Here is a 19,955-nt window from a genome sequence, read left to right on the forward strand (position 1 = left end):
GGTATTTTGGATACCATTGTCTCAAGGAAATTTGGTATACTGGGGGACCACAGTGGTCTAGTGGTTAGGGCATCTGACTCATATTGGCCACACTACCGGTCCTTTGTTCAAATTCTGGCACACACCACAGATTTTTAATCTAGTATAAAAGAAGTATTGTAATTTGGTTTGACCCTTCGTCTATGACACCCACCTTCCCCCCACAGGTGACAGCAATTATTTTACTTTACTTTTACTTTGACATACAGTTCTAGAAATTCAATGCTTCCAGGCCTTCAATCAGGTTTCCGTCCCCAAAAATCTTTTGAAAGCAACATGAATATAATATTCAGAGAGGCAAATCAGCAGGCAGTGATACCAAAATCAACCAGGTGTTTGAAAGGAGTAAAAAAATTAAATTATTCATCTTTGTTTATCTAGAGTCTGTAAGCAAGCAGCACATTTGAAATTTGAATGTAAAATTCAATCTCAAAATAGTCACTTGAAATGTTAGGTCATTTTCATACATTTTAGTTTTTCTTATGTTGGCTTGTTTTTATAGAGTAGTAAGTTAAAATTTTGTAGTCTGGCTAAAATGTCAGTTGGAACAAAAAAGAAAAGAAAAAACATTGGTTTGTACTTGCAATTTATTATATTATCATTCCCTGCTTATAATCACATCAAATTTAACAACAGATCCTCTCTCTCTTTCTCTCTTACAACATTGTAGTAATATATATAATATTTTTGGTATATATTTATTTATATTAACTTCTAATACAATAATTTTTGTTATGATTAGCATAAATTTGTGTTACAACATCGATATACACAAAAATAGAATTTTTGGTAAAGCTTTGGTTTTGACTAAAATAATTAGGCATAGCAGTAGTGAAGAATAACAATCTAAATCTAAATATAAATGTGCAAGACAGTAAATTTTTCCTTGATATTTGTTTTAAACATTTAAATGAAGGTGCCTTGTAGTAATTTTTTAAATTTTTTTGGCACATTTCCTAATAAACACACAACTGACAACAGGAAAGGGTAGAAGATATAATGACACCAATAAAGGATTTATTATTAATTTTTTTTGTATTTTTTCCATTATTATTTTTCATAAAACATTATCCTATTTTGATAATCCAGGACATGTTTTGTCGCTTTGCTAATCTTGACAATACGACAAAATACGGCCGTAAGTGCTGACTTTGTTTTCCTCAGCCTCGACACATCTAGAGGCATAAATTGTATTGACCATAGTCACGGCAAGGAGTGAAGAACTGCGGGATGTTGTCATCATTCGCACGGCATTTTGAACAAAGTCATCTTTCCTTCACTGGCCATATCAACACCCGTGGAACTTATCAACTCCCAGAATGCCTGCACGAAACTCAGGTACAGTGACTCCGTTACCGTCAAGTCCACAATTTTTTCATTTGTTATAATTTAGTTCCCATACAATCCATGAAAAAACAAAAGGCTCCCTTCAGTCTTTGATTTCTCCTGTATTTTAATTTTCTTACTCTTCTTTTTTTAATCATTATTATTGAAACAAATTGAAAACACTGTTTTTTTTTTATTTATTGAAATAATAACCATGGATTTTTTAAATAAATAATTTTTTAGGACTATATCTGTGTTTCGATAGGCATTTTATTTTTTTGAATCTGTTTTAGATTGTTAATTATTTTTTTTGTTTAATATCATGAGCGATAACTTTTCATATTCTTCTGTATCAGTCCTTCTCATATTACAAAAAATAAATAAACAAATAAAAAATTAAAAAATAGATAAAAAAATGAACAAATAGAAGCGAACTTGAAGCACCATTTGTTTAGCCCCATCATTCTCACAAACCTAATTAATTGACCTCCCACTTGTCCAAAATTTTATTTTAAAATATCCTTAAAACTAAGACCTGAAGTTCTACAATATTATTAAAACACTTACATACTGTGCAACATTGATAAACATTTAAAACAATTCTAACATAAAAACAACCTGCTGTGCATAAGCATAAACATAAACACATTATGTAACTTTCAATAAAGAGAGCAAAACAAAATTTCAAAAATATATTTTGACGATTTTCTATATTTGCTAAAATGTCACTCTAATGTTTCTAAAAAATAGAATAGGAAATCCTTTATCTTTTGAGACAGAAAAAATATATATTTATTTAGTTTTGAATTAAACAGGAAGATTTCATTTTTTCCATATATATTTAATTTATTATGTATCTCCTTCACAAACATTTTTACTGCATTATTCAAAATGTATTTAAAGAATGGCTTGTTTAAACATAGAACTACTTCATAAAACATATAATTATGATATTTTAATTTCCTTAAATACGAAATTTCTTATTTTCAAGTAGAACTATATATTTTTTTTTCAAACAGCGCTTTTACAATATGTAAGATATTGCGTATTAGGCCCCCTGACTGTATTCACGATTACTATGGCTCAACAGAAGATAAATAACTGATGCAACAAAAGTACATTTGGAACTTTCACAAACCGCATTTTATTTTTTCTTTGCTTTTCTTTTATTAAAAATAATAATGTCTTGTAACATCGTTTATTCAATGCCTCCACCAGATCACCCAAAATTTTTGTGTCACAGTACCAAAAATATTTGTTTTTTAAAGAACTAATGCAAAGATTGTCATGAATAAAAATGCCAACTCTGTTTTGAAAATAATTTTGGACGGCATTTCCTGACCCCCTGATGATTTACAAAAATATGTAAAACTATCAATGACTGCTGATTTTTTAAAAGTTAGGAAAAGTCCTAAATGTAATATTGCTACATCATTATTTTGTATTAAAAAAAAATAAAAATCATCCATAAATAACTGGCTTATAAAATCTTAACAAAATTTTAAAATGTCTGATTAGATGTTATTACTTTTTTATTTTCTGAATAAGAACATTTAAAAATAAATAAACCAATAAAATAAAATAGGATGAGATATTTTTCTCATGAGTGAATCTAAGTTACCAAATTTCTTGGGAGCGATATATGCTTGATTCAGTGTTCCTTTTTTCAATTAATCTACTGTTGTTGTAACACCTTGAGGATTGCCTGAACCTCATCAGCCACTGCGGTGAGAACAAACTGGAACTGCTCCTTTGTCGAGACTGTTCCAGCCCTCTGATCGCGGATGTGCTCGAGAGTGGCTGCTATGTCAATTTCCTTTGCACCTTTTGCAATTCGGTTCAATACCATGTCCAACAAACAATAAGCTCCACTCCGTCCAATGCCATCACTGCAAACATTTACATTTCAATTGTCTTACTGAAATGAACTGTATGGTCTAGCCTTTACCTGCAATGTACCACAATTGGGCAAGATCTTCCTCTGAATGATTTATTTACTTTTCTGAAATTGAAGTAAATATGAAGTGGTATCAACCAGTTATACGATTGCCGAAGTATTTTACCTTCTGAATTCAAGAAGTGACTTTGTCCCTGTTGGAACACCTCCTTCCGGCCAAGAAAGGAAATGGAACTGTGTCACTGTTCTTGTCTCGCCTGTTTTCAAATTTTTGAGATAGAAACTTCTCACGACATAGTCATCACACCACATGTACTCTCCGACTAGATGGACCTGAAAAACATCATTCGTATAAAAGTACAAAATTTAAAAAATCAAACAAGTACAAACCTCATAAATATGATAAATTTCAGAGCCATCCTCTGGCCAGTATCTATGGCAAAGTTGGGTTTCATTTACTTCGAGCCTTGTCAGCATGACGAGTACCACACATCCTTGCTCCCAGACCATCTGCCACAGATCTGGCACTGTATGAGGGAGTGGTCCTTGAGCTACAATGTATGCTGCATTCCTTGGATCGTGATCCGCCTAGAAAATGTTTTTATGATTAGAAAATGACAAAAATTGCTTTATAAATTGTATACTGACTATTGCTGAAGCATTGATGTAATCCGATTCAGTGATGTTGGACAATTCGTTTAGGACAACCCTAGCATGGTCATAAGGAAGAGCATGAGGATACCTATTTTTTTGTAGGTTTTCAGGCTGTAAAAAAATCCATTTTACAATCTGGTTTTTTAACAAAAATCATAAATATAAATTAAATTTACTCTCTGTGCTATTGTTGTTGCACATGGGTCAGCTTCATAAGCGCAAAGCGCTGTCCATTCCGAGTCCAGCCGTTCCTTGTTTTTCAAGTGTTCTTCCAAATAAGTCTGTAATTTAATTCAAAACAAAATAAAATATTGGCCTTTTTATTGTAAAAAAAAACTTACTAAAACTTGTTGGCCTGTTGAGACGTCCATGTTTGTCAATGCTGGTTCATCACTCCTGTTAAAGCATGAAGTTTGTAAATAATAATGTCAATGCAAAAATGTTTTTAAGCAGTCACCATGAAGAAGTACTCGATCTTGATGATGGGCTGTCTTTATCGCTTTCTTTTGATAGGCTGGTGATTCGTTGAGCTGGTGCAGGTGAGTCCTGTGCCTGTTGGGTTGTTTTAGTTGACATTCTTGCTCGACATAAGTCCTGAAATGGATAACAAACATAAACCAAAGATTATAAAGGATGTGGGCCAAAGTCGCGAGCTAGGAAAACCCTTGCAGTATAGCAGAATTTGTTTTACTTTTATTCCATATATTTGTTTTACTATAAGCATAACATTTTTAAACCTTGCACTCTTATTGTCTTGTAGTAAAGTGAATAATGCAATTAAATTATTTAATACTATAACCATTCTGTAGTATTTTGGCTGTTAATAATTTGTTTAGGTCTAAAAATTTCTATCATTGGATATTTCTCTCCTGTAGATTTTTCTTTTTCTTCCCTTTAGTGTTTTGCACCAATATATCATTTAACTGTAAACCCTTATACCATTTAATGCTACTCTGCAACTTATAGAAAATTGAATATGACCTGAGGCTTGCTAACTATTTATTTGAAGAATGAGTAGTGTAATTTTTTCATTTGTTGCTTCTTCTAAAGTTGAAAATTGAGAAATAAACTTTATTCTGGTACTTAAAGTCTCCTTGAATAATTAATTCTGAATACAGAGATTGAAGCCTGTTAAGGCTATACAAAGATGTACATTTATAAAAATATATAGATACAAAGTGACAAAAAAAAAAAAATAAAATAAAATAAAAAAAATAAACTAAAGGGGGAATTAAAAAACTTGGTGCCAAGTTGTAAAGAGAAAGGGAGAGAGAGAGATCTTGGATTAGAGTCCCCTAAGAATAACAATAACGTAACAAAATTTTACAAATCTGGGACTTAAATTAATTAAGGTTTGATGTTAACATAAAGTGAAATAAGTTGAACAAATCACAGAGTATAATAGTAGCAATAACAAGAATTTAGGAACAAGTAATAGTAATAAAGAATTCTCTTCTTGTGTGAATATAATTAGAAACTGTAAACTTAAAAGTTCAGAAAAGGAAGGTAACAAGCTTTCAAATGTAGTAAAAGCACCTAATACTATTACGGGTTATGTTGTCACTGTTTGGAGGGAGATGAGGAGTTGGCACAGGAAGAGAATTCCAGAGAGCTAGGAAGGACATCTCAAATGTGAAGGTTTTATGTCGAGGAATATATATATACTGGAGAAACGATCGTTTAAGAGAGTGGATAGAGGATTTGAATTGAAGTAGCTTAAAAATGTGGTCGACCAGAGTTTATGGATTGGTAAAAGAAGGAGCCTAGGAAATACTTTCTGTGGAAGGAGAGGTAAAGCCAGGATCGATATGAGTACAGGTGTGAGACTCTAGACTTTCGGGGGGTGCCGAAAATAAATCTGACACAACAATTCAGACGGTCTTCTTGTTCCTCCGAAAGTCCACCATAAGCGACACAACAGCAGTTGAAGAGGGGGAAAGTGAGGGAGGAAGCAAGGAGTTTACGAGTGGTGAAAGGTAGGAGTCAGGACCGACAGAATTGAATGAGGGATCCGATACAGCGTCGGGAAATTCGGGAAATGTGTGGTTTCCAGGCAAAGTTTTGGCCGAAGGTAACACCGATGTTTTTAAAAGTGGAGCAGAAGGAGATAGGCTGGTTGTTGAAGGTACAAGACACTAAAGACAAGAGATAATCAAAGAGACGATACTTTAACGAATACGGAAAGAGATGGGGCTCAGCGATAGAGTGAGGCAGGGAGTTCCATAGGCTTCAGGCATAGATGAGGAAGGAACGACTGAATACGTACTTCTCTGATTAGGAGGATAGATATGTATTTTTGTAAGGATGGACGTTTACAGAAAATACGAAGGTGAGGAGGAGAATGGGAGGATTACTAATAGAAGAAGAAGAAGCTAAGAAAGTAGTGTTTGAACCAAGCAAATAAAAATTGACCAAGGAAAGTTCAATGAGCACACCTATTGGCATTTCAGACTGCTCAAAACTTAGGCCATCAGACAATGTGGTAAGAATAAGTCCTCGTTCAATGAGATTGTATTCCAGGACAAAGGCGTGTGAAAAAATTGATCAGACGACTATGTCAGAAACTAACGCAGATCTATTAAACCTACGACGTGTGGGCTAGAATGATAGGATTGCTGACTGAACACTGCAGACTCGGAGTAGCAGAAACAAGCCTGGCAGATATTGCCATGAAGGAGAAAAAACAGCGAACCATATCCTCTATTTGGATGTCCTTTTGAGAAAACAGATTGTTGGAGTTTGTTGCTCCCGATTCTATTTGACTTGTTCATTTTGAAACCTCTTTAACTTCTATTTGCTCAAGATGGGAAGCTGTTCATTTTCCTACTAGCACCCATAAATTTTTCTTTCCTTTGATCCCTCGAATTTTCCTAAAATTCCTTCCTTTCCTTAAATAAGCTTGTACTTCACGACAGCATACATTCGCGTTTCAATCATTTGAGCTTACATTTTACTTTAGGAAATATCCAATTAAATACCAATACAATAAATCAATGCCTTTTGTACCTGATAGTGCTTGCTTGGTTCAGTGTCAGAAGTCATGCTTTTGAGCTTGTGCCCGTGCTTTCTAGTCAAGTAGAGAACGCCTCCAGACAACGCCAAAGCGGCCAGCACTCCACAGACGATGACAGTAACGATATAGACCTGGTGGTCAGGTCTGCCGTCCAGATGCACCACCGATGGTAGTTTAACCTGGAAGTAAAGCGATTGAACAATTTGTTTCGATTTTTTGTTCGGATGACTCACCTTATCGCCAATTCCAGTGGAAGTCACAATGACACCTGTTTCCCTACGAAGCTCGTCTTTAATTCCATCTATAAAATGACAACGGTGACATTTTGAAGTGCCGTATTTATTTTTTGTTTTAGTACATACCAATCCTTCTTGCTACCTCAGAAGCATTCAGTCCGAACTTGTTCGGTTCGTTAACCCTGAATGTCACTTCATTTCTGTCCACTCTACAGTTTAAACAAAAAGATTGAACACTGATCAACTGGTGTTCTCATAAAATTGTCATAAATCAGCTAAATGGTCTTTTAGCCAATGCTTTAAAATCAAATACCTTGTGAACTAATTATTATTTCCTTCCTTGGCTATGATCAATTGTGTTTGATGCCACGATCAAAAATCTATTGTGAGCATTCATTATACATCCAAATGTTCCTAACATTTTTTGTCCATATGCAATTTGTTGGTTGTTCGTTTAATTGGTTTCGCTAAATTCCTGAAAGTAATTCAAGTATGGGGACGCAACGCAAAATCGTAAGTGTGAAACTCAATCTTAGTAAAATGATTATCGATTGAAGCTTCTGCATTCTTCTAATAGTTAGCTGTATTCATGAATAGTTTACAATATTATTTAAATTGTGTTAGTGCTGCTATCCAAACAGTGAATAAATCTGGACATAACTTTTCTACAAAATGGATAGGAGTAGTTTAGCTATCCTTTATTTGATGAACTTGCCTCACACCTTCAAAACATGTTAATGATGTAGTCCAAATGCTCATTTTGATACAGTAAATTTTGGAATCGTTCTAAGCCTAAATAAGTAATTTCATAGAAGAGTTACCATTTTAAAAAAATATTTTTATTGTCGTTTTTGCTCATTCTGGTCCACCTATCTGCAATTTTTTGGCCTGTCCTATGAGTTTTGACATATCACCCGTTCAGCGGTTGTGATAAACATCTGACAAACTAACAAAAGCTACTTAAAAAAAAAGTTTGGTCGTTTCCGATAATTTTGGTTTTCGTTCCTGGTTTGGTCTACCGTTTATCCCTTGGCCTGCGTTTAGAGCATTTCGCTATCTTCAGTCGTTTGTCTTTTAGTTTTCGTTTATTGTGAGCATACCAGAATGATCAAAAATCAAACTTCACTCCTCAGATCCTACGAAGAAATTGTACACTATTTTATAGTTTGTTCTTCTAAGTCTATGCAAATTTTTGAAGTTTAATTAGATATGATCATTCACATCATTGAGATAGGCCGTCTATATTATCTAAGTCTACTACTGATAACAAATAATAATTCACTTCCCTTTAATTTACTTACGTCCTTTGGGGCACTGAATGACTTGCTGAAGGATAAAAATGAAAGCTAATGGCTACCTAGATGTAATCTCTTCAAGCGTGGTTTTCAATAATACATGATACGCATACGTAAATATAAATAAACCTAACTTATTATTATGTATTTATTATGTATGATTCGTAGCCAAATTACTTGTGCATCTAGGGACTTCGGATGTTACCTTTCGTGGCTGAATATATTCGGTGTCACCTTGAGAAGCTTTGCTACAGCTTTCACGATCCTCGATCCCTCTTTCCATTCTCTTATTCTAAAAGGGAAAAGTGTCAGTTGTTAAAGTACCCAATTTTAATTTTGTGAAATTTATTTTCGAAGGCGTACGAGTTTTGAAACTGGATGTAAGCGTATGTGGTGTCAACGACGTCGTAGAGATCAGGGTCGGTCTGTTCTGCCAACTTTTTTGCTTTCGACCACGGCAAGCTCTGAAATATCATTTGAAAAATTATATTACAACTAATTGTATTTATTTTTCTTTAAAAGATTGTTTGCTTGTATAGATACAATATTCAGATAGTCCTTAGGCGACGATCGACAAACGTAAATTGATTTAATTTACAGCTAACACGAGATACAATTATCTGCCTCCTACATGCAGTATTTTCCTTCTATTTGTTATTTAGCTATTGAAATGTTTAAATTTTTTTTACAATGAATAGTAAGTCTTAAACATATGCCTACAATTTCGTTAGTTGTTTTCTATCTCTCGTTCAGTTCAGCCATTTTAAACATGTGGCATCCATGTCAACCTTATGCCCATGCATAGTATACATATTTTGCAGAAAGGACAAAGTTTAGGGTAAGTGTGTTAGTGCTGAGGAAAATCTGACGTGTATATGCTGAAATGTATGTAACTGACCAAGGATGCTCCTTTGAGGAACACCAGAGAATGGATTGGAGAAGTTCAAGTTCGGTAGATAACATGTAAGAAACGTTCAGATAGATAGGATATTAGGATGAGGAGATAGGATTTCCAAGAAAGAGAGGATTGTGTTTCAGCAGTTTACCCTGGCCAGACGCGAACTAATCCCTGGGTCGTCTAGAAGGGCAGAACTGCTTAAGCTCTAGGGATGTTGCGATGACCTCTACAACGTGGTGAATTTGGTGGATTCTAGAGTAATAATTCGAAAAGCCAAATTGATGGTCTGGAATAATGTTGGTTGTGGATAACATTTCTTGCAGGCCCGGCATACTAGTTTCTCAAGAAGACTGATTTTAATTTTAATTTAGAAAATAATTTCTCTCATTTGGGAATTGTTTTATTTAATCTATTTACAATTTCACTAGCCTATCATGAGCTATCATAGGACTGTGCAATCAGGAAAAGTTATTTACGTGTTATCAATCCACAATACATCAATGTCCTCGAGTTGCGGACGTCATTTTATCCACTCTTGGATAGAAGCAGTCCGGGTGGATTCCTTGACATAGTTCAATCATTGGACAGGATTTGATAGCTGAAAGGCATCCTACCCTATACCTACTACTTAATCCTAAAATCCTATCTGTCTGATTGTTACTTCAGAATTAGACAGGGCACAGGATCCCATACGTATCCTATCCAACCTGACGTCCCACAAAAGAGCATTCTTCGTCCTTTCCTTTACACGATATATACTCTTATTCTTTCAGAAAGAATCCTCTTCACTTTTACTGACAGTACAGCAGTCCTTTCCCTACATACCAACGCATTCTAAAAGTTTCAGAACTATTTTCAGTGAATCGACATACGATCCAAAAAGTGGAAAATTCAAATAATAGCAATAAAAGCAGTATAATAACTTCCTACTTTGACGGATTGCAATTTTATTTTAATAGATGTTTACCTTGATTGGACGAACTGGAAGTTCATTTGCAACAACTTCTTTTTGTCCAACTGAAAAAAAGTTCAATTTTAAAACAATTTTTTTAGAGATTTTATTGGTTATAATGAAGCATGAACGTTAGCAATTAGCATGAAAACAAAAAATGACATATAATTTATAATTTGAACGATGAAAATTTGATTTTCCTATCAGGAAAATATAAAATTTAAAACTAATTTTTCATTATGATTCGTTATTATTAATAATACAACTTGGACGATGTTTTAATTTCTTTTTTAAGAAACTTACCTTCATTCGACGACTTCTTCTCTGGGTTCACAGTCGTTTGCTGGAAAAAATTCAAACACATTAACATTCACCAGAATGAACACAAATTATGCCTTGTTGTGGAATTCCAGCAATGTCTATTGCATTGGAGACAGGAATTGTAGATTCTTAGCTGTCGAATTGAAGTTAATAAAAATACAAGGGCAAACAGAAATTCTTATGGGATATTCGACATTAAATCGCTCCCTTTAATTCATAGTTTGAAGATTCAGTCAATACAAACAAAAGATAGGTTAATAAGAATCGGCTAGAAATATTTATCGACATACTTGAAAAGTTGGACCGTACGGCGGCCCAGGCTTTTTGACATCCAGCCTCTCTCTTCTCTTGAAACCCAGGCTCTCAAGCAAATCTTCCTTCGTCATATAATTGTTCCTGCCTGAAAACGACAAATTTTAACGACAAAGTTAATAAAAAAATCAAAATTTCCCTTACTCGTTTCTGGCATGTACAGCACACCTCCTTCTGTGTATACGGTGCTTGGATTTTTTTCATTCTGATAATAATCTGTACAGCACAAAAATATACATTTAAATAAATTATAAATTGTACTTTTTTTGTTAGTTAAAAAGGAGCTTAAAAATATACTATCAGTGATTGACCTCAAGAAGCTCTGGACGAAGAATGCTTGCCGTTTGTCTTGAGCAATTTTTTTGTAGACATTTGCATTTATAACAGAACAAAAATATCAAAAATGTTTGTAAGGATTTACTCAAACTTTTCAATTTTTTCTCCAAAAGTCGGCCTAATATGATATTAGCATAATGACGAACGAGAGCCTTTGAAAAATTATAAGTTTACACAATCCGTCTTTGAAGTTTGGAGAGTTTGTAAGTTTAAACATTCCAGCGTGATGGGAAATGGTAAAGTTTTAATGACGTGACATGTACGCAGGTGTTGGCATTCTAACAAAACTTTGAATCCTGTAATGTTCCCATTAGAGGCAAATTTTCCGAAACGTAACGCCTCATTTTTGTTCTTTTGATTTGGTTTTTCAAGTCAATATAAAATGACAATGAATTAATAGTTTCACTTACCCTGTGCTCGAATAAATCCCAGATCTTCTTCTTTATCAATGTCAGGGACTATCTCTTGAAAAAAGCCCCCTTCTATCGGATCTGAGTCTGGAAATTGAAAGGAAAAAAACGTTCTTAAATGGAATTGAATAACTCAATTGTTCATTTAGAGCGAGGCAACGGATTTCAAACCCTCTCCAAGCTCAGAACCATTCCAAATAGATAATGTACTTCTCGCAGAAGTTCGAAACCCCTTAGCTTGCCAAATTAAACCGAGGTAATCGTATTTGTTGAAATGAATTCAAACCTAATCGTCTTCAATGGCTGGAAGGTTGATAGTTAAATCTAACACTGCTGAAATTATCCAACTGAGGACTGACATTTCACGGTTAATCTTAACAAATACAATTATAGGAAAAAATCTCTGATTTATAATTTTCAATATATAATGTTAATCATGCCATTTTTGACAAACAGGAATCCAAAGAAAATCCCACGTAGAGGCTTCTGGGTAGATTTGCAAAAGGTGCGCGCTACCAAAAGGGTAGTCATTAATCTGACAGTAGTCGGGTGGTGTTGACTGATGCTGTCAGTTGATCACGAGTCAGTTACAAGAGGTTAGAGTTAGTCACTGGTCACTACCCAGGTAATGAGTTAGAAGTTGGATTTTGAATACGACAGTTGGTCCAAAAATTGAGACAACCTTTATTAGATTTTTATGAAATTAGCGAGCTTTGAAGGGGCTCTTCGGCCTACTTGAATACTTCCTTTGTGGATTTTATGCCGTTAATAAATGTTGATTTGAAATGAGAACATCTGGATTACTTTGTTGCCGGTCCAATGACACATTCAGAAGAAAAGCCAATTGTGCATCATTCTCCAGAACTAGGGTGACATTATGACTGATAAAGATTTGGTGGTAGAGAGAACTGTGAACTTTCTAGTATAATATGGTATAATAAATAATAATAAATTGTAATTAGCCAATATGGAAAAAAAATCAAATTAAAACATTTCTCTATTGACTTATGATGACTGAATAAACAGAAGTGTACATTACATGTCGGGAGAAGTCTTTTTTTATAGCTGCTTACTTGTGAAACTAATTTAGATGAGAGAGAACTAATTAGAATGAGAATATGTAAAAGTCGAAGCAACACATTTCGTGTCTTCTTTGAACGCTCGAGAAAGAAAATGTAGTAGTAGTATGTGCCACAGGAAAATAGCGCCCACATACAGCACTCAGGAGAGATGTGCAAAAGGTATTGGTAGGTCAGTGCTTCCAAAAGAGTAGTCACTGGTAGGGCAGTCACTGTTAGTAGCAAGTTAGTAAGTCTGCTGAGTTGACTCTGTTCAGTTGGTCACGATTCAGTTACACAGTTATTTCAGTTACACTCCAGGACGGTTTCGGCTAAGATACCTCCTTTGTGGATTTTAAGCAGCTAATAAACTTTGTTTTGAAATGTGAAGACCTGGATTACATTTTTATCACCCCAATGGCGGATTCAAAAGAAAAGCCATCATGACGAATGATCGACTCTCCGAGATATCCGTCTATCTCTCTGCCTCCACCATCAATCTACGATATATATATAATCGTTCCCTAGGGCTTATTGGCAATTACACTCGGAGACGTGTCTAATATTTTTCGCTTACTCTTGTTAGTGGTGAGAGAAAGGTTAAAATAACGAAACTGCTTAACTGAAGTTGGAAATTTTGTTGAATAGTGGATCAATTTGTCGAAAAATCTTACTAATTTAACACAGTCCTTGCGTTTGACAGAAACGGTTGGAGAGTTCAAAATTCAATTTACCCATCGGCGAGGATTTGGCTAATTCCCGGAAGGAATCTCAACGCTAAAATTGTTTAGTATCGACTCATGACCCCGGCAGATATTTAACACAAAATAATTCGAGTCTAAAACATTGGCACTTTTTAATCATTTTTCAAATTCAGTTTTATACATTGAGGGACAATTTAACTCCATTTATTTAGTTTAAAATTAAATCTATTATTCTCCACAATGGTTACAGGTTATTAGTCGCTATCGTTGTCAAAATAAACAGTAAATAATGATTTGTTTACTTCCTTTATTTATTTTTGTGCTGATTAAACTCAGTACTAGGGTGGTCGGAGTATCAAGTAAATTGTGCATTGCGTTCGTTGATAAAACAATAAGTGAGCGCACTGCCCAAAAATGGTTCAAAAGTATAAAAAGTACAAAGCATTACCTTTTGTTGGTGAATATACAGTTTTCGTGTACGGGAGAAGGCCATTTGATGACAGCCAATCGTACGACCTCCTGTTACCCATACAGGATTCAGTTTTCATAGCATATAACAATCCAGCCAAAAAAGTCTCCGTGAAAGCAATGTAAGGCAAATGTTTAGACCTGAGGCTTGATACCGTCGAGCAATTTATGAGGAGCCATTTGCTCAGCTTCCCCGTCTTCCCAAGGCGATGTAAGCTAGAGCAAATTGTTTCATCGTTTACATTGAACGCTCTCGTGATCTCTGTTCGACTCGAATGAAGTTTGATATCATCCCTCAATTCGTCGTCATTCAAGACGCAGACCGCGGTTCATCTTCAATCCTCTCATTCCCAGAAGGGCCTGAAAGGAGGTCCCTAGTAGCGATAAATTTTTTGTAAAAGCTAATTTACGTAACTTGTTGTATTTTTTGCCTTTGATATCATGTATTTCAAGGTTATTGCATACATAAAAAATTAATTTATAGTATCGTATTTATTGATATTTGATATAAAAATACACAAAAATGAAAAAATACTTCTAGAAAATTAAGCAAAAAAATTGTTTTAAAAACTTTAACACCCTTAAATATGAATTTTTTACTTGCTATAAAAATGATTGAGTTGGACCACCTGGGGACATTCTTTTTTATTGTATTTATGCTATGGTTCACTACCTTTCGAAACCTCCAGTGACTCTTTGAGCTTATATCAACAACCTTTGGTGTTAATATTATTATAAGTGAGATTTATTATTTTCTTCTTCTATAAATGATTATTATATTTCAATAGATTTTATGTATTTGCTCGACTTCAGGTTGATTCTTTTCGTGGTTTTGGAAAGTAGTTCAAAAAATTTTTTAGCAAGAAACAAAGTTGATATTCGTTTTCTGCCCCTCAAAAAACCGCTGAATACAAATTTGTGGGAAAATCACAAAAACTCTTCCGCTGATCCTCGTGAAACTTTACAGGGGGTTGTGTACCCTATAAACTACTCGTAATTGCACAACTTTTTCCTCTGTAAATAAGTTACAATTGAAGGGTTTTGTTGACTTCATCCTTATTTTTTTCACTTATGGCATGAGAATCTTGTAAACAAATTAAAAGAAGAGAAATTAAGCTTTTTTTAACGGTTATGATAACGTTGAATTTGGATGAAATCTACAAGTGTTATGAATTTTTCTTTAGAATAGGGAACATTGGTGAAAAAAAGATGCCCCCGAAGAGCATTCAGCCAAACAATTAATATTTTAATTGTCGAATTTAAGGGTTTCGTGGTTTTTGCAAATTTTATATGTCAAACCTCATTTAATCTAATGTTGCATATTATTTTCTTATACTACGTAAACGAACACACACAAAGATTCGACTGATATGCAATATTGTTGTAATACAAGCATACCAAACACCGAAGAAATATTTTAAACAAATTATTTAGTCTAATTCGACTTAGTACCACAAAAACAGTTTAATTAAAATTGGGGATCCCACGTCCGTAGCCACCCCTTGTTTAGTGGAAAGGGTGTTCTTTCGTAAATTTAAGACATGATTCTTGTAGAATATACTTAAAAATTGGAAAATTAATAATAATAACATTGCTGGCTGAATAAAATTAACAAAAAAAGACATATTATCACAGTTTTTTAAATTGTTAATACTATTGTTTATATACTTGTAACATAACGCTTTTGCGCTTCGACCTCGTGTAAATCTTGTTCGATTTTGGTCGTGCTTTTGAGAAAATCTGTTTTCACTTAGAAATTAATCTTGTTTGACGCTTTATCCCGTTGGAACCTCCTTTTTCAGATTTATGGTCCTATTACGTCTAGTTGTAAAGGTCGTTATTTTTAATAGGGCCCACTTTTAAACCTGGCACGGTTGATATGTATTGGCCACGTTAAATTTATTTATTTTAAATGTAAATATAGAGCTTTATGCTCCCTTACATGTAGTTATATTAGAAATAAATTAAGTTTTATAAACATAATAATACAATAATAACAGCAATGATAATAATAAAACCTATAATAAAATATACAAAACAGTAATGACAATAATATATTTTTAAAAATATTAATTATTGTTAATATGAAACTACATTATCAATAAAAGCAGAAAGTGAATAAAAGGAAACGGGAAAAAGAAAGGGAAGAGGGGAGAAAAGGAGATGGATGATTCGTATCGTTCTTAAACACTCAGGTGCCACGGAAAATAGTTGATACATATTGAGAACATTAATTTAATTTAATTTTAAATGTATATATATTAAAACTCTAAGTTTAGAAGTGTTTAGAATGTTAAGGTTGCTGAAGGCATTAGTATAGGGTGAAATATGATCCTTTGGTTTAAGATCAGTATCTAATGATAAGCAAATTGAGAGTGTAAGGAAAGTGAAAAAATAGCTCTACAGTAAGAGAATAATGGAATTATTAGGGATTTAATATCGAGAACTCTAGTTTTCTGTGGAGGGAAAAAGTTGAGGCGGTGAAGAGAATGGAGGCTTGAGTAGAGCTGACATGGTCATGCCATTAAGCTCAGAGTAAAAAATCATCCCGAGATTTTTAACTTTAGGACAAAAATTAATAGGGAGCCAATGTTATGAGGAATAAATAGGGACTGGGATTTGTTAGGGATTAAAAGAATGCCGTTGGAGCAAGATCACGGTTGAGCGTAGAGATAGCTTCAGAGATATTTCTTGTAGGACGTTGAATGTAAAGCTGAGTGTCATCAGTTTAAAAATGAAATTGGGAGAAATTAAGAACTAATAGAAAATCATTTAGAAACATGGAAAAGAGTAAAGGGCCAAGAATAGAGCCTTGGGGTACACCAGCTGAAACTGAGAGAGAAAATGAGATACAATTTGAAGCTTTACCTCTCTGAGTTCTGTCAGGCAGATCGGAGCAAATGATATTTGTAGCAGTAGAAGAAAAACCAAAAAGGCGCGTCAGTATCCAAATAAACAAATTATGATTTACGGAACCAAATGCATTGGAAAATCAAGTAGAACAGTAATAGTACACTTTTTATCACCAATGTCTAGGCGAATATCATCTGAGATTTTGAGAAGGGCATAACTATGAACTTTTCTGAATACACATTGAAAAGGGATATAAGGGCATGGGAGTCAATAAATAAGGATATTTGTTTAAACGAAATCTCAAATGTTTTGGATAGTGATGGAAGAATACTAATAGGACGTTAGTCAGTAGCAAGGGTGGGTTTAGGTTTCTTGAGTAATACAACTATTAGTGCTTCCTTCCAGGCTCAAGGAAAACAGGATGAGGTGAGAGAGAAGTTCAAAATGTGGGTTATGTATTTTAAAGTAACAGGAGGTGAAAAAATAATGGGTTTAATGTGAGTAAGATCCGAGGCTTCGGAGCCTGTAATAGATTTAATTGAAAGTATGGCTTCTAAAACATTTTCACGAGTATTATTTGAAATACTAAAAATTTACGGTGTACTAGATGAGGAGGAAATGGACTTTTACTTTGGAGGGAAGAGAACATGGAATCAAAACACGAGTTTAATTCATTAACATCGGGGCATGAACGAAAACTGTCGACATTGTTTTTGAGTCCAAGTTTTCTAATGTTGTTTCAAAGTGACTTAGGCGATAGATTTGCGGACTAGAATTCTCGCGTTATTCGTTAGTATGTTAAACCTTCGTAGGTCGAACGGATTCCTGGTGAATTTCCAGTTGTTGAAGATTAAATCACGATATTTAAAAGGAGTTTAATTGTGTGAGAAAACCAAGGCGTAAGTGACGATAGCCCAAGTGGTAGAGCAGCGGTCTATTTAGCCGAAGGTCCTGGGTTCTAATCCCGCTCGTGACACTAATTTTTTCATTTCAACCAATACCTTACATAAAGATTTCTTAATTGAAAAAAGTTATTTGGTCAATCGGACCACGAAATATAATGGATTTAATAAAAAGGAAATTATTATTTAGGATGGTTAATATTTCATTAACATTTGTGTAATTGAAACTGGGATCCCAATCTGGAACGGGATCCAATGACTGATTGAGATGAAATATAGGGTAATTTACGCCATTCGATGTACCGAGGATTAAACATAAAGGATGTAAAATAAATAAAACTGTTACAAAGAGCATTTTATGAGCAGAAACGTATCTCTTAATTTTATTTTTATTTATCTCTTGTGAAGAATATAACTCGAACAATTTATACTTGTGCGCATAAAATAATTAAAATTTTAATAATTCACGCACAAAACGACACTCTTTTTTACAAAAAAGCATTTATGCGAATCGAAGGAAGGTGGTACAACCTTAGGATATATTTAGTCTCACAGGGGGTTAAATCGATTGGAGAAGGTCCATTCCGAAAATAACCTCTTACAAACTTTCACCCACAGGAAATTACATAATTTATCTATAAAATGTTTAAATTAAAATGTTTTTCTCGCGGAAAATCTCACTCTTCAATAGTTTTGAAATTTATATAATTTTTTTAGGTTCTGTTATTAAGAGGTAGAACAAAAATTATTATTAATCTATTAACTTGCCAATATATTAAAAAACTATATTTTGACAATAAAAGAAAATTGTTTTAAACTATTATTAATTATTTAAACTATTAATGTATTAATATAATCTATTAATAAAGTTTAATATTTAAAATATTACATTGTGGGTGATCCACTGTCAAAAGCCATCTTTCAGCTTGATTCATGCAGGTACCAACTCGTTGGTATGGATGTCAAAAACAAACAAACTTAAAATCTCACTAAAAAAATGAAATTTGTATAATTTCTTTAGGTTCTGTTATTAAGAGGTAGAATAAAAATTATTATTAATCTATTAACTTGCCCAATAGATAAAAAATTACATTTTAACAATTACAACATAGTTTTAACCAATTAAATAGTATACATATATTAATAAAGTTTAATATTTAAAATATTAAATTTTGTGTCATCTCGTTGGTATGGATGTAAAACAAAAATCCCCCGGGCAAAGTACGATATGTCGACTAAATGATAGGCGTCTCAGCGATTTGGTGTCTTGAAGAAATGTTTCGTTGGTTTCTAAGAATCTGTAGTAACAAACTTTTTACGGTTAGGTAAAGATCAAAGAAGCAGCAAAATGAAATCACGAAAAGAGCGAATATTGTCATTGGTAGATGTAAACGGATTTGTGGGAAAAGCTGTGAACTAAGTTCAAAAATATGGTGACAAAGCGGTTGTTAGACCTATGATAGCTACGAAGCGATTTGGTGAACGAAGAAATACAGCTAAGGGTGGTCAGGATTCTCAGTACTGCGCTAAGAGCAGTTGCTTGGACATTACTGGGGTAATGAGAACGACCCCCCACTGGAAGTCCTTCTGAATCTACCACCACTATACTTCTTCATCCAGGAAGGAGTTAGTGCCACAATTCACAGGCTGATGTAGGGACAATCTCCAATAACTTACTTGTATAACAAGGAGCACTAAAGGCTTCAGGAGGCGCTTCAGGTAGATAAGGTTCTGGGGATGCCTTGGATGCATGGTACTAAAGTCTAAATTAAGAGCAGATTGGAAAAAGGGATCCCTCTTAATGCCGACTATATCTGGTATAGATGCCTCTAACCGAGTCTAACCAATGGGTCAGTAGCTGGTACCTATGGAAATAATCCAAGTCTTAAGCAATTTACCACCGTCTTTAAAGTATGTGGCAATTGAGCACTATATCAAGGAAATTAAAAGGCAAGGTATTGCTAACCAAAGAATAATCATCTACTCGTTTAACTAAGATCAACTACCTCATCGTAGTAAAATCCAAAGCCGTTGGACTGCATCAGAGCCCTTCAAACTAAGGCGACAAAGAAAATAATCCCCCTTCTCTCCGTTTGAAAAGAGATGATAAGAAGGGAAAGGTTAGTGTTGTGCTGACCAGGCCAAGGAAAACAACTGCCTCCAACAAAGCCCTTTTTTCCCTGGTGGAAATACGCAGCGATCCTTACAAGGGATTCGCTACCGTTCAGGGAGGAATTCTACCTCCAGGAGAAAAACCTTCATTCGGTTTTGATTTTTGGTG

The 19,955-nt window shown here is 34.2% G+C and overlaps 1 protein-coding gene across 1 annotated transcript in view; it reads right to left on the reverse strand.

Moving 5' to 3' along the window:
- Positions 1-608: 608 nt before the first annotated feature.
- Positions 609-19,955, reverse strand: part of LOC106662058 (receptor-type tyrosine-protein phosphatase N2) — a 66,834-nt gene continuing 47,487 nt past the window's right edge. The window contains exons 9-26 of the mRNA XM_024225820.1: positions 11,690-11,776; positions 11,088-11,159; positions 10,922-11,031; positions 10,614-10,653; positions 10,326-10,375; positions 8,824-8,924; positions 8,666-8,752; positions 7,292-7,374; positions 7,163-7,230; positions 6,923-7,108; positions 4,374-4,510; positions 4,258-4,312; positions 4,093-4,197; positions 3,911-4,027; positions 3,653-3,850; positions 3,429-3,595; positions 3,314-3,367; positions 609-3,254 (exon numbers count right to left, since the gene is read on the reverse strand). Of these exons, the coding sequence (XP_024081588.1) occupies positions 3,041-3,254; positions 3,314-3,367; positions 3,429-3,595; positions 3,653-3,850; positions 3,911-4,027; positions 4,093-4,197; positions 4,258-4,312; positions 4,374-4,510; positions 6,923-7,108; positions 7,163-7,230; positions 7,292-7,374; positions 8,666-8,752; positions 8,824-8,924; positions 10,326-10,375; positions 10,614-10,653; positions 10,922-11,031; positions 11,088-11,159; positions 11,690-11,776 (1,931 nt within the window). The 3' untranslated portion in view covers positions 609-3,040. The remainder of the gene's footprint in view (positions 3,255-3,313; positions 3,368-3,428; positions 3,596-3,652; positions 3,851-3,910; positions 4,028-4,092; positions 4,198-4,257; positions 4,313-4,373; positions 4,511-6,922; positions 7,109-7,162; positions 7,231-7,291; positions 7,375-8,665; positions 8,753-8,823; positions 8,925-10,325; positions 10,376-10,613; positions 10,654-10,921; positions 11,032-11,087; positions 11,160-11,689; positions 11,777-19,955) is intronic.

This window comes from Cimex lectularius, unplaced genomic scaffold, assembly GCF_000648675.2.
Source record: "Cimex lectularius strain Harlan isolate CLEC.00 unplaced genomic scaffold, Clec_2.1 scaffold3, whole genome shotgun sequence".
Lineage (NCBI taxonomy): Eukaryota > Metazoa > Arthropoda > Insecta > Hemiptera > Cimicidae > Cimex > Cimex lectularius.